Source organism: Pinus tabuliformis, chromosome 1_2 (assembly GCF_031772625.1).
Source record: "Pinus tabuliformis cultivar Carrire ecotype Pingquan chromosome 1_2, CPIR1, whole genome shotgun sequence".
NCBI lineage: Eukaryota > Viridiplantae > Streptophyta > Pinopsida > Pinales > Pinaceae > Pinus > Pinus tabuliformis.
The window spans coordinates 1,241,634,705-1,241,648,641 of NC_142298.1; the positions used below are offsets into that span (position 1 = coordinate 1,241,634,705).

General features: G+C 36.0%; 1 protein-coding gene across 1 annotated transcript; it reads left to right on the forward strand.

Annotated features, from left to right (window-relative positions):
• Nucleotides 1-12,619: 12,619 nt before the first annotated feature.
• On the forward strand, nt 12,620-13,675 carry LOC149210741 (putative F-box/kelch-repeat protein At1g15680). Its single transcript, XM_089399074.1, has one exon. It carries the CDS (start codon nt 12,620-12,622, stop codon nt 13,673-13,675), a length of 1,056 nt encoding a protein of 351 aa, XP_089255200.1.
• Nucleotides 13,676-13,937: the final 262 nt, after the last annotated feature.

Consider the following 13,937-nt stretch of genomic DNA (forward strand, 5'->3'; position numbering starts at 1 on the left):
CTCTCTCTTCACTTTTGTCTCTCTGTCTTTTTCTTCACTCCCTCTCTCCCCTCTAACTCTATCTCTTTGTCCTTCCCTCTCCATCTTTACCTCTCTCCACGAGGGCTTCATTGGGGGAGAAATACCATACCACGTGGATTGATATTGGGGGATATATGTTAAAGAAAAAAATGGCATAATATATTGGAAGATATATAGCGAGTGAAGGGTTTTTATATTGGCGAGTATAAAAAATTGAGTTCAAAGTTAATGGAAAAATATAAAGCGGCATAAAAAATGTTAATGAAAAAATTGATACCTGCAATATCTAGTGGAAGTGGGGGTTTTTTAAATTGGGAAGTTGTATTGGGTTCTTATTGATAGAAGGTTAAATAATGTGATTTTTAAGAGTATTTTCTAATATGTAGTCAAAAGCAATGTAAACTTTGAAATGAGAACTATAAACTTAAAACGAGAACTCTAACAAAAAAACCCAAAAAAAACAACCTAAAAACAAAAAATTTTGATGCTAGAATGTCGGAATTTTTTAAAATTTTGACAATTTTTCAACCACGACATTATGGAAAAAATTTAAAAATGAATATTTGAATGAAAGAATTATTAAACATGAGTAATTTCTTTTTTAAATGTTAAAAATATGTCGACTCTAAAATCTTAGCCTAAGACAACTTGACACATTGCAACAAAAATTTAGAAGTCAACCATCAAATTTACACACATTGTAAGCACACTCGATCCAATGTAATGAAAACTTAAATACCAACCATGAAATTGACACATTGTAAGGGCAGACTTAATCTTTTATAACAAAAACTTTAAAATTGACAATCAAATTAAGACATAATGAGATTGGGTTACTAGTCGTGAATCGACACAGACCCTATAGGAAAAAATAAAATAATAAAAATGAAAAATATAAAAAACACTAATTAAAACATTGAAAAAAAATATATTTTTACATCTTGATAATGAACTTCAATAGAAGGTTCAAAACGTTGATGAAAATTTCAAAGATGCGATAGATCCAAAAACCCCAATACAACAACAAAAAAAACACACAAAGTTTTAAAATAATAATTAGTAAATAAAAATATACGTTAAAAAAAAACACATAACAAAAAAGCAATTGAAAAAATTAAAAACAAAAAGAAAAACACAAAAATTTAAAAAAAATAATAATAAGAAGCAAATAGTAACATATATTCTAACACATAAAAAAAAATTAACAAAAAAACACAAATATAAAAATATACATAAAATGACAAAAAAATAAATCAAACATAACAAATAAAAAAATAAAAAACAAAAACAAAATAAACTTAAATATAAAACATTAAAGAGAAAAATGTAAAAATAAAAATAAAAATAAAAATAGAAATAGAAATAGAAAGTTAATCAAAAACTAAAAGATATTCAAATTAAATTTAAAAAAAAATTACAAAACGTTTAAAAATAAAAAATAAAATAAAATTTAACATCATAATTAAAAAAAAATTCAAAATATAATACCTAGGCTTCACGGCCAATTCCGAGATTTTGCTTGGGCCAAGGCCAATTCTGGAAATCTCACTGTTAAGCCTAGGCATCATCTATATATATATATATATATATATATATATATGTAATTTTTTTTATTTTAAATTATGCATTTTTTTTTATGTTTTTTGTTGTTGTTGTTTTTCAATATGTTTTATGTTTTTATTATCATATTTTTTATTAAATTTGAATGTGTTTTTTTTTTAATTATTATTATTATTATTATTATTATTTTAACTTTTAGGTTATTTTTTAATATATGTGTATTTTGAAATATTTGTTTTTTTTTACATGTTAATTTTGTTTATTTATTTTTTATTTTTTATGTTTTTTTGTATTTTTGAGTTTATATATATATATAATGTTTTTTTTTGAGCAAAAAATTAAAAAAATTCATTATAAATAAAATATTTCAAAGAAAAACAAAAAAACACTAATTTGGAAAACTCTTTAAAAACTAACATCCTAGGACGAAAAACATGAAGAGAAATAAGACAGCTTTAAGAATTGTTAAATAATGAACATTTCAAAATAATATGCATACTAAAGACATAAGAAAATTTAAAGTGTCAAAAATGTCTTCAAAAAATGTTGAATGTTTTTCAAAATCCTCATGAAAATCACCAATATCTAAAAAAAATGTTTATATTTGATACATAAAAAAATTGAAGTGTAAAAAATATGTTAAAAAAAAATGTATTCTGAATCAACACTTTTCAAAATCGATTGATTTTTTTGCTACCTCAAAAAAATGGGTAATCGTATCAGTTTATGTTTCAAAGTTTACGTTGTTCAATTAAGGGCATTGTTTAATATGCCACGAACGCACATGATAGATCAGAAGTTCATTGAGTGAAGCCCCTGTGCCTCTCTCCCCTTTTCTCTCAAGTCCTCTATCTAGTCCTCTCCCTCTCTCATTTTCTCTCCTACCTCCCTCACTCTGCCCCTATCTCTTTCGGACTCTCTCTCTGCCCTTCAACTTTGTCCCTTTCTCCCTCTCTCTCCCCCCTCCATCTTTGTGTACCCATCTCTCTCTCTTACCCTTCTCTTGTAGAAATTTTGAATAATTTAACACTTATTCACAGAGATTATCCTGATTATACACTATTTGCGGAATGCATGCATAATACATAACCTCCTCTACGTTGATCATCAATTTGCAGAATCAAAACATTCGCATGCACACATTGAAACACATCAATAACACATATCAACATAGTATGTAACCGGGGAAAGCATACAGCTGAAAAGCCCCAGCTATCTGTATATTATAATGATTGAGAACATGTAATAATACATAGTACAATACTCCTCGCAAGTACTCAGTACTATCTCCACCTATTACACACAAACTAGCTCAGATCTGAATCAATCACAGGTTCAAATCTCCTCCACTGCTTGCCTGCCTCCACTGCGCAATCCTGCATGAGAATAGATGAAAATGGCTGATCCAAACTCGTATTTCCCTTGGCTGAACCACGCAATCCTCATTGGCAATACTCAGTCCATTGATTGTGCAAATCTCATGCACAACTATAGTCACAACTGACAGCTGTCTTGCCCTTTCACTCACCTCTAACACTTGTCTCCATTGAATTGTCCATGCACTGAGTTAACTGATGTATTCTTTAGTTGCTTTATGAGTTAATAATTAGTGAATTAATTCACATCACTCATCACTAGTGTATTCTGCAGTTAGACTAAATACAGCTAGTTCAACTAAGTCAAACTAAACACAACTCCATCAACTCCTCAATCAACTCCACCAAACTCAATCACTTGAGTTCTAACTGAATTCCATCATGCAATAGCTCAACTAACCCATAAGAAAAGCGTATTTCCTTCTGACAGCTGCATGTGCCACATCCATAGCTCGAACTGAAGTGCTCCAAGAGGATAAGATAATGTTTATAGTCCAAATATTATTAGGAGCTAATAATATTCGACTGTTCTATTTTTAGCCTGGCGGTCTAAAAATAGACTCCGCCCATATGTCTAAAAATATAAGTCCATTTATTTTTACCAACATGACCAATCATCCACAAATAGCATCCTGCAACTCATAGATCATGATCCATATGTCTAAAAATAGACATAGTCTAAAAATAGGCTTTGCACCAAAAATAGCATGCGGGCCCACTTAGTGAAGGCGACTCCTTTTCACTAAGCTCCATCATGTTGTTGCATTTTCAACATCTCTCCCTCTCTCACTCCTCTCTTTCTCTCTCTGCATTCACCTTCTCCCCTCTCTTTCATTTTATGCCCATCTCTCCCTTATCACTCCCTCTATCTCTCCACATCTATCACTTTATGTCTTTGTTCTTCCCTTTATATATATCTAGAATTAACATATATCATGATATATTAATAATATTATAATATAACAAATTGATTATCATATTAAATTTAATATTTCATTAATCGAAAGTTATTAAATTTATTAATATTAGATTTAATTATCATTTTTTATGGCATGATAACAAAATTTATAATAAAACTACATCAAATTAATATTTTCAAATATTATAACTTTGATGTGCAAATATTTATGTCTTTAAAGATTTTAAAGATTCATTTTACAATATTTAATTAAAAATATTTATTTGTGTTGAATTAACCCTTTTTTTATTTATTTAAGGGATGGTATTGTCTAAAAAGTAAAGATGTTTAAAATTTTACCTAATTTGAAATTTTAATGTGGTAATTTTTTTTATAAAGGTAAATTTATGATTCATTCAAATTCACGCATATGATAAAGGAACTACTAAAGAGTGAGATAATTTATTCTACATTCAAATTATATATAATAATACATAGTTATATTTTAATAATTAATCTTAAACCATTAATAAATTTAAAAAGTTATATATAATCTAAAGATTCAAGTTATATATAATTTAAAATTCAAGCTAATGTTTTCATTGACATTAGTAAAAAATATTTTAATTAGTTTTTTGAAAATGTGACATACTTACACACCAGGACACCAAGATCACACTGAGTTGTAGAACGAGCCTCTCGACGCAATAAACAAAAAATACATATATATAAATTTTTTTTATAAACCTTTTTAATCTTAAAGAGTTTATTTATAAAGGTTTTGTAAAGTTTTATTAAAAGAAAGTTTTTTTTGAAAAAGAGCCTAAAAGGTTCATAAAAGTTTTTATAGAGGGTCTTATCATTATGTAAAGAGAAGATTTTTTTAAGAAAGATGGTTTCGTCTAGTTTCTTGCCGCAATTTCCATCATTTACCAGAAAAGATTATGATGTGTGGGCCATTAATATGGTGACCACATTAAAGGCTCATGATGTGTGGATTATGCCTAGTTTGGCTTTCCAGGACCTAAGAATGAACCAAAAGAATGAGTCATCACTAATGCAAAGAGGGAACTATGGAAGAAAGACAAAAAGAAGGATGCACAAGCATTGCAACTTATCCAGCAAGGAGTAGACCGAGCAATGTTCCAGAAAATTATAATCACATCTTCAACAAAGACATCATGGGATACTTTGGCGACAAGCTATAAAGGTATGGCCAAAGTCAATATTCTTAAGTTGCCAAATACTAAAAGAGATTTTGAAAGTCTGCAAACAAAGGAGACAAAGAACATTCGATTCATTTATGAATCAGATCATGCTTGTCATAAATCAGTTCAAAATTTATGGTGATGATATTAAAGATCAAACAATGGTTGAAAAATCCCTCAGATCTTTGTCTATCGAATTTGATGCTATAGTAGCAGTCATAGAAAAACCCAAGGATTTGGAAACATTGAAATTTGATGAGTTGATGAGATCACTTCTATCACATCAAGCAAGCATAGATAAAAATAAGGATTCCACTTTAGAAACCACTTTCAAAAGCCAGGTTTCTATTTCAAGAGACAGAGGTCAAGGCAGAGGTAGATCAAGAGGCAGAAGACATGGTGGTCAGAGAGATGGTTGAGAAGAGAATGAACATGAAAGTGGAAGCAATAGAAAAAACTTCAATAATAATCAAAGTGTTGACAAATCAAAAGTGAGATGTTATTATTGCAATAAATTTGGTCACAATGTCCGTGATTGCAAGAAGAGTATAGTTGGTCAAGGAAACCAGTGAGCTAATGTCACTACAAAGAATACTAACTCCATGTTCCTAGCTTTTCATACCATGCATGAACTTTCTCATAATGTGTGGCTATTAGACAGTGGTTGCAGTAACCACTTGACAGGCAACATAAATTTGGTTGCAAATTTGGATCAATCTATTAAGACAGAGGTAAATTCGGGGATGGACAAGACTGTGGATGTAAATGGCAAAGGAATGGTCAACATTGTGACCAAGCAAGGTGAGTTGAAGACAATTTCAGAGGCATATTATGTCCCTGGCCTCAAACATAATCTGATAAGTGTTCGTTGATTGAAGCAGAAGGGATACAAAGTTTTTTTTCAAGGACGAGTGTGTTATTTATGACAAGCCCCCAAGCAAGCAACTGATAGCAAAGGTGCAGATGACGAGGAACAAACTATTTCCTCTAATTATGAATTACAATGATCAGATCAATTCTTTTACAGTTACATGTTCTAATGATTATTGGTTATGGCACATTTGGTTTGGACACTTGCACTTCTCTAGTTTAAGATTGTTACAACAGAAATAGATTACGGTTGGTCTACTTCTCAAGAACCCCAATTCACGGTTGGTCAACTTCTCAAGATTACGCATTGCAGAATGAGGGCGATTTTCAAACTCTGTAACTAAGCTCATCTTTGGAATCCTATGATTGTTGAGACAACCGCCGATATTTTCTTTAACGGAGCTCTTCTTTTGCGATCTTTAGGATCCTTTCGAGGTTGCCAATCCATATAATCTTCGGGCAGATCTTCTCCCATTTCATAATCAGCAAAATATTTTGACATTGCGTTGCTCATCTTTGTTCTTAGACTTATATTTTTGTGCACCTTTCGAAGTTGTAAGGTGATATGCTTTGGGAAATGACTAAAACAAGGGTGCAATGATTGTATGCTATTATTCCTCAGTAAGGTTGTGAGAGTCGAGAGATGGTTGGAATTCGCCATGGCCATTGCTTATGTGGAATCGAGTGGATGAGACTAGAACCCATGTCTCCTCATAGCATATATATTTTATTTTATTTCATTGTGCATATGTATGGTGACTGATTTGAAGGTTGTATTATATGTGTGTGAGTTGGTTTCTAGTCCGAGGTATCTGCAGACTTCCCCCCTTTGCACTTGCTCTCCCATTATGTTGGCCATCCAAGTTGTCCATCTCGGTTCTGACTGTGTAATGGACTGTGTTCTGAGTTAATTTTTTTTGAAGAGGTTCTCTGCAAAAGATCCTGGACAGAGGAAACAGAGCATTGTCTCTGTAGTGGTTATTTTGTTGGTTTTGGTATTTCTCCATTTAAAGAAAAATACCCAACAGTGGTATCAGAGCTAGTCCAGGCTCTTTGAAGACTCAAAGAAGCTGAAGGAAGGTGTGGTTGCAGCAGTCAAAACTTCTCAGGCAGACAGAAGACTCAGACAGCGAAGGATTCAGGTATTCCCCAAAAGCATTTCTCTTGTTATTGCTGAAGACAGTCAGTTTTAAAAAAAACACAGTCAAGGATTTAAAACCATAGTTCAAGATGCAAGGAATGGCAAGCACAAGCATGGGTATGTTCAACACCCAGCTCCCACACTTTAATGGGAAGAACTATGACTACTGGTCTATAACCATGAGAGCTTTGTTCATCGCTCAAGATATATGGGAACTAGTAGAATATGGGTTTGAGGAACCAGCAGATGAAACTGAGTTCAATGCATTAACTCAGGGAGAGAAGGATCAGTTGAAGCTCAATAGGAAGAAGGATGCAAAGGCCATTGTCTTGTTGTATCAAGGAGTGGACCAGAGTATATTCCCAAGGATAGCAGCAGCTACAACATCACATGAAGCATGGCAAACTCTCAAGACAGCCTATCAAGGCATGGAGAGAGTGAAGACAGCAAAATTGCAAATGCTGAGAAAGGATTTTGAAAACTTGAACATGAAGGAGTCAGATAACATTGACTCATTCTTCACTCATATGATTGGAGTAGTCACACAAATGAGAACTCATGGAGAAACAATTGAAGATAGAAGAATAGTGGAGAAAATATTGAGAGTCTTACCCTCAAGGTTCGATGCCATAGTCACAACCATTGAAGAGACAAAGGATCTCTCAAAATATTCAGTTGATGAGCTACATGCATCACTGATAACACATGAGCAGAGGTTGAGTAGGAATGAAAACTCGTCTCTAGAGCAAGCCTTCAAGACCCAGATGTCCTTTGGAAGAGGAAGAGGTCAAGGCAGAGGAAACAAAAGAGGAAGAGGCAGAAGCCAGAACAGAGGTGGAAGGAACAGCCCATCAAATGCACAAGGAAGAGGCAGCAATACAAATCAGAATCAAGGTCAAGGCAGCAGCCAACAAAGAGATCAGTATCAAGCTCAAGGACAAAGGTATGATAAATCTAATGTTCAATGCTATTATTGCAAAAAGTATGGACATTATGCTAGTGATTGTAGAAAGAAACATCATGATATGAACAGCAGACAGAATGCAAATGTTACAAGAGAAAACAGCAGTCAAGAAAATGTCCTGTTAGCTTGTAACATGGCTGAAACACATAGTGAAGACATATGGTTTTTAGACTCAGGTTGCAGCAACCATATGACCGGAAACATAGCCTTCTTTTCTGCCCTAGATAAAAATGTGAAATCAGAAGTCACACTAGGAACTGATAGTAAAGTGTCTGTTATGGGAAAAGGAGAAATAAAAATACTTTCAAAGCAAGGAGAAAAGAAAACCATAGCAGATGTATACTATGTCCCCGGAATGAGATGTAACCTCTTGAGTGTTGGACAGCTTGTCCATAAGGGGTACAATGTTTTCTTTAAAAATGATGTATGCACCATCATGGATATACCACCCAGCAAAAGATGCATTGCTGAAGTGAAGATGACAAGGAACAGGATGTTCCCCTTGAGGATCAGGGCAGATTTGAAAAACAAAAATGAAATTGCAGCAGTTACCCAAGAGGCTTTCCAAAGCGTGCCAAAGGATGAGAATTGGTTGTGGCACTTGAGATTTGGTCATCTCAATTTTGGAGGTCTAAATTTGTTGAGTAGGAAAGGAATGGTAAAGGGATTACCATTGATAGAGAAACCGGACAGCCTATGTGAAGGCTGCATTTTGGGAAAACAACATAGAGAAAGTTTTCCATCAGGGAAGAGCATAAGGGCAAAAGCACCCTTAGAAATCATCCACTCAGATTTGTGTGGGCCAATGCAAGCTCCATCATTAGCTGGCAGCCAATATTTCCTAACATTCATTGATGACTGTACAAGAAAGACTTGGATATACTTCCTTAAAAACAAAAGTGAAGTGTTCGAGAAATTCCAAAACTTCAAGGCATTTGTTGAAAACCAAAGCGGGCTGCACATTAAAGTTTTGAGAACTGATAGAGGAGGTGAGTATATCTCCAAGGAATTCCTAAGATTCTGTAGAGAAAATGGAATTAATAAACAGTTTACAACTCGGTACACCCCACAGCAAAATGGAGTTGCTGAAAGGAAGAACAGGACCATCATGGATATGGCGAGGAGCATGCTAAAGGCAAAGCATTTGCCAAATGAGTATTGGGCTGAAGCTGTACATTGTGCAGTTTATATATTGAACAGGTGTCCTACAAAAGCAGTCATGAACAAGGTGCCAGAAGAGGCATGGAGTGGGAGAAAGCAAGGAGTCACCCACATGAGAGTTTTTGGGTGTGTGGCCTATGCACACATTCCAGATCAGCTAAGGAGGAAGTTGGACAGCAAAGGGGAGAAATGCATCTTCATTGGATACAGTGAGGAATCCAAAGCCTACAGGCTGTACATTCCATCTACCAAGAAGTTCTTTGTCAGCAGGGATGTTCAATTCATTGAAGAGGAAGCTTGGGATGGAAGCATAGAGAAAACAGTGAGTGTTAAAAACTGTTTGTCTCATGATGAAGATGAAGAGGAGGTGGCTGAGATACATCCCCAAACAGCAGCGCCAACACAAGGACAGCAAGGGACACCATTGAGGCCAACACAAGGACAGCAAGGAACACCATTGAGGATCAATGAGAGTGCTTCTCCAAGCACACCACAAGGAGGAAATTCAAGTGCATCTTCAAGCACTTGCACACCAAGTGAACGAGGTAAGAAGTTTAGAAATCTAAGTGACATTTATGATGAAGGAATGAATTCCTTGTTTGCATTATATTGTCATGTTGATGATCCTATTCATTTCGAGGAAGCAATTAAAGATAGGAAATGGATAGAAGCTATGGATGAGGAGATGAATGCCATAGAGAGAAACAAAACATGGGATTTGGTTGAGCTACCAAAAGGCAAAGAAGTCATTGGTGTGAAATGGGTCTACAAGACCAAAAGCAATGCTGAAGGCAAGATTGAAAGGCACAAGGCAAGGCTGGTTGTCAAAGGCTACAAGCAGCAGTATGGGAGAGATTATGAGGAGACTTTCGCACCGGTTGCAAGGATGGAAACCGTGAGAGCAGTGCTGTCCATAGCAGCACAAAACAAATGGAAAGTCTACCAAATGGATGTGAAATCAGCATTCCTAAATGGAGTGTTAATGGAAGAGGTCTATGTGGAACAGCCTCTCGGATATGAGAAGAAAGGTGAAGAGCACAAAGTGTGCAAGTTGAAGAAAGCTCTTTATGGGCTGAAGCAAGCGCCAAGAGCATGGTACAGCAGGATAGACTCATATCTATTGGATAATGAATTTGACAAATGTGAAGGAGAACCCACAGTCTACATCAAGGAAAAGGATGGTAAAATTTTAATTGTTGTCTTGTATGTAGATGATGTTATTTTCACTGGAAATGATATTTATCTTATTGAGAATTTTAAATCAGTCATGAAGGATGAATTTGAAATGACTGACATGGGTTTGTTGAGATACTTCTTAGGCATAGAAGTAGATCAAAATGAAAAAGGAATTTTTATATCTCAAGCAAGATATGTAAATCAAATTTTGAGCAGATTTAAGATGGAAGAATGCAAGGCAGCAATCACTCCCACAGTGATGGGATTAAAGCTCAGCAGAGAGGACAGCAGCAAGGATTTTGATCCTAGCCTATACAAAAGTATTGTAGGCAGCCTTATGTATTTAACAGCAACTAGGCCTGATCTAATGTATGCTGTTAGTTTGATTTCCAGATTCATGGAGAGGCCAAAGGAGGCACATTGGCAGGCAGCAAAGAGAATTTTGAGGTATGTCAAAGGTACCAAAATGTTTGGAATTTTATATAATACCTCAGAACATTCAGATTTGGTTGGATACACTGACAGTGATTGGGCTGGAAGTGTAGATGATCGGAAGAGCACTTCCGGTTATGTTTTTAATATGGGTTCAGGAGCCATTTCATGGGCTTCTAAGAAGCAGTCCATTGTAGCATTGTCTACAGCAGAGGCTGAATATGTGGCAGCTACAGCAGCAGCATGTCAAGCAGTGTGGATGAGAAGAATGTTGAGAAGCTTGGGCCAAGAGCAGGCAAAAGCGACAGTGATTTTTTGTGACAATAGCTCAGCTATTGCATTGTCAAAGAATTCAGTGTTTCACAAGAGAACGAAACACATTGATACAAGGTTTCACTACATCAGAGAATTGGTGAACAATGGAGAAATAGTCTTGGAACATTGCAGGACTCAAGAACAGGTAGCAGACATCTTGACAAAGCCATTGGATCAGAAGAGCTTTGAATTTTTGAGGAAGTGTTTGGGTATGACTGAATGCCCAGCAGTTGAAATTAAAGGGGAGTGTTGAAAATGTAATTTCAACGGGCACGAAACCACCGAACAGAACCTTAAAACCGCCAAGGGATATCGCACCGCTATCAAACAAAAAGCAGTTTCCGTACTCGTTGCTCCGATGCGATTTGGAGGCGACGCGTGTCACCCGCATGACATCAGCAAACGAAAGCCATCGGAAGTTAAAGCTCGGTGGAAATCTGCCTTCCGATATCCTCTCCACCGTCCGATCTCCCTGCGTGTTCTCCGCCGTCGATCTCCGGAAGGTGCACGGACCCCCGACAAGTCAGATTTTGAGTGAAGTGGAAGTCTCGTTTGCGTTGACCGCCGTAGGAGGAATCAAATGAAGTTTAATGTGTGTCATAGTTTTGGTGGCGGCCATTATTAACAGGATGGGCATACGTCCCATATTTATTATATGTTTTAATTTTGGTTATGGGTGTATGTCCCATATGGCATACACATTTTTTTATATTTTCTCATATAACACGTTGTCATATGTTGAATATAGTCTACGCGGTGTAGTAGTGGAGTGTAGTTCCTTTTGTATTGTGAGTGGGGTGGTTACGCACGGGAGTGCGATTATTTTTTTATGAAATATGTATTGTGGCTGCGATTGTAAACAGTGTGTGTGTGTTGTCTTTTAGTATGCACAGCAGTGCGATTTTCATATATATATGCACAACAGTGCTGTAATGTTTGTTGGGCATTGAAAAACAGAGGTATGTTTTGAAAAACTGTTTATGTAATCTCCACAGCAGTGGAAAATCTGTGAGAGCAGCAGAGTAGTTTTTTTTTGGATTCCCTCTTTGCACAGAGGAAGAAATATGTAACAGAGTTTCAGTTTTAAATTAATAGAAATGTGTTGTGACTGTGTAATGGACTGTGTTCTGAGTTAATTTTTTTTAAAGAGGTTCTCTGCAAAAGATCCTGGACAGAGGAAACAGAGCATTGTCTCTGTAGTGGTTATTTTGTTGGTTTTGGTATTTCTCCATTTAAAGAAATATACCCAACAAAGTCCTCCTTATCGGCCAGGATTATGCTACTCTGTGCAAACTGAGTAAAAATTTGCCCGGGCATGCTCCTCTCATTCCTCCTGCTCCACATCTGCAGACAATGCATCGGTGTTTATATCCCAGGTTGGTTTGTGGTTAAGAAGTGCATTTGACTTAACATATATTGATCTCTTGTTTTGGAACTTATCTTTCCAATAAATATTGATGCCTTGATGTCTTGCATTTTCCAATAGATATTGTAGCGATGGAGGCAGAAATCTGGCGAAGGCTCCCAGAGGAGTTGTTGTATATGATTTTAGCAAGGCTGCCCATGAGGGTTGTCGGCAAAATGAGTAGTGTCTGCAAGAAGTGGAAGTATCTGTTGTCTTCCCGTGATGCCCTCCAAGTAGATGTTCCAAATTGGTCTTTGCATTCCACCCCGGGATTTCTGATTCAAATCCATTGGGACTTTCAAGATGACTTGGAATATTGGGTTATAGAAGGACACGGTTCAGAGAGCTACAAACTTCCTTTGACCCGTGAGATCATTGTGGGTACTTGTAAGAGCATCATCTGTATTCGTGGAAAAGGGTATAGCTCGGCTCTTTCTTTAGGCATTCCTGGTACCAGATATTGGAAACAACTGCCTCCTCCTCCTGCAACATCTTTTCACGGGTTCAGTGGATTGGCTTTCGATTGTTCCACAAGGCGTTGCACTGTTCTGCTGGGTAGTTATAAGTATTACAGGAGGCAACAAGATAATATAAGAATTATGATGTGTATTTATGATTCAGAGTCCAGTGCGTGGTCTCAAGTTTCCATGATGTCCCCCAACAATATTTTCCCTGTTGGAAATGGTATTTACTGTAAGGGCAAGTTTTATTGGGTGTGCAACACTTTCAATCGCAATAGCAGGAATCTCCTGGTAGCTTTCAATATTACTGACGGAGTTTGGACAAAAATCCCGCTGCCACAGGGATGTACAAGGAATATTCATCATGAAGATATAGGTGAATACTATGGGCAACTAGTGCTAGTGGAGCATGACTGGTGCTTTGTACGCATGTGGAAGTTGAATGAAGCACAAGTATGGTGTAATCTACGCACTTTTCGTTTGGCAAAACGTACAGCATTTTATTCCGTAACAGTTAATAGCAGCGGGTTGATAATGGTAATGGATCGGGAAATGAACATATCGATGTATACCTGGAAGGGGAAATTGATAAACAGGGGAATCAGATTGCCGGGGCTTCGCGAGTCTCAACAACCAGTTACAGTACTTAAATCATCCTTCGAATCTAATAACTTATGGTGGCCATAATCATGATTTGTATAATGATGATCCATTGTTTAGGAAAGTTTAGATGGTTAATTTTTCTTTTCCATAATTATATTTTGGAGTTCTTCTCAGCACAACTTTTTATATATATAGATATATACACGCCGAGGACAAACTATAGTGGACCTCAACGCAGATATCTGAGGATCCTTGGTATGGAAGTGGACATTTATTGCGGCATTTGGTAGTGGTACAATGGATATGCTTAGCCTTGTTTGATACTTCAATTCAGCCGATGTTTGTT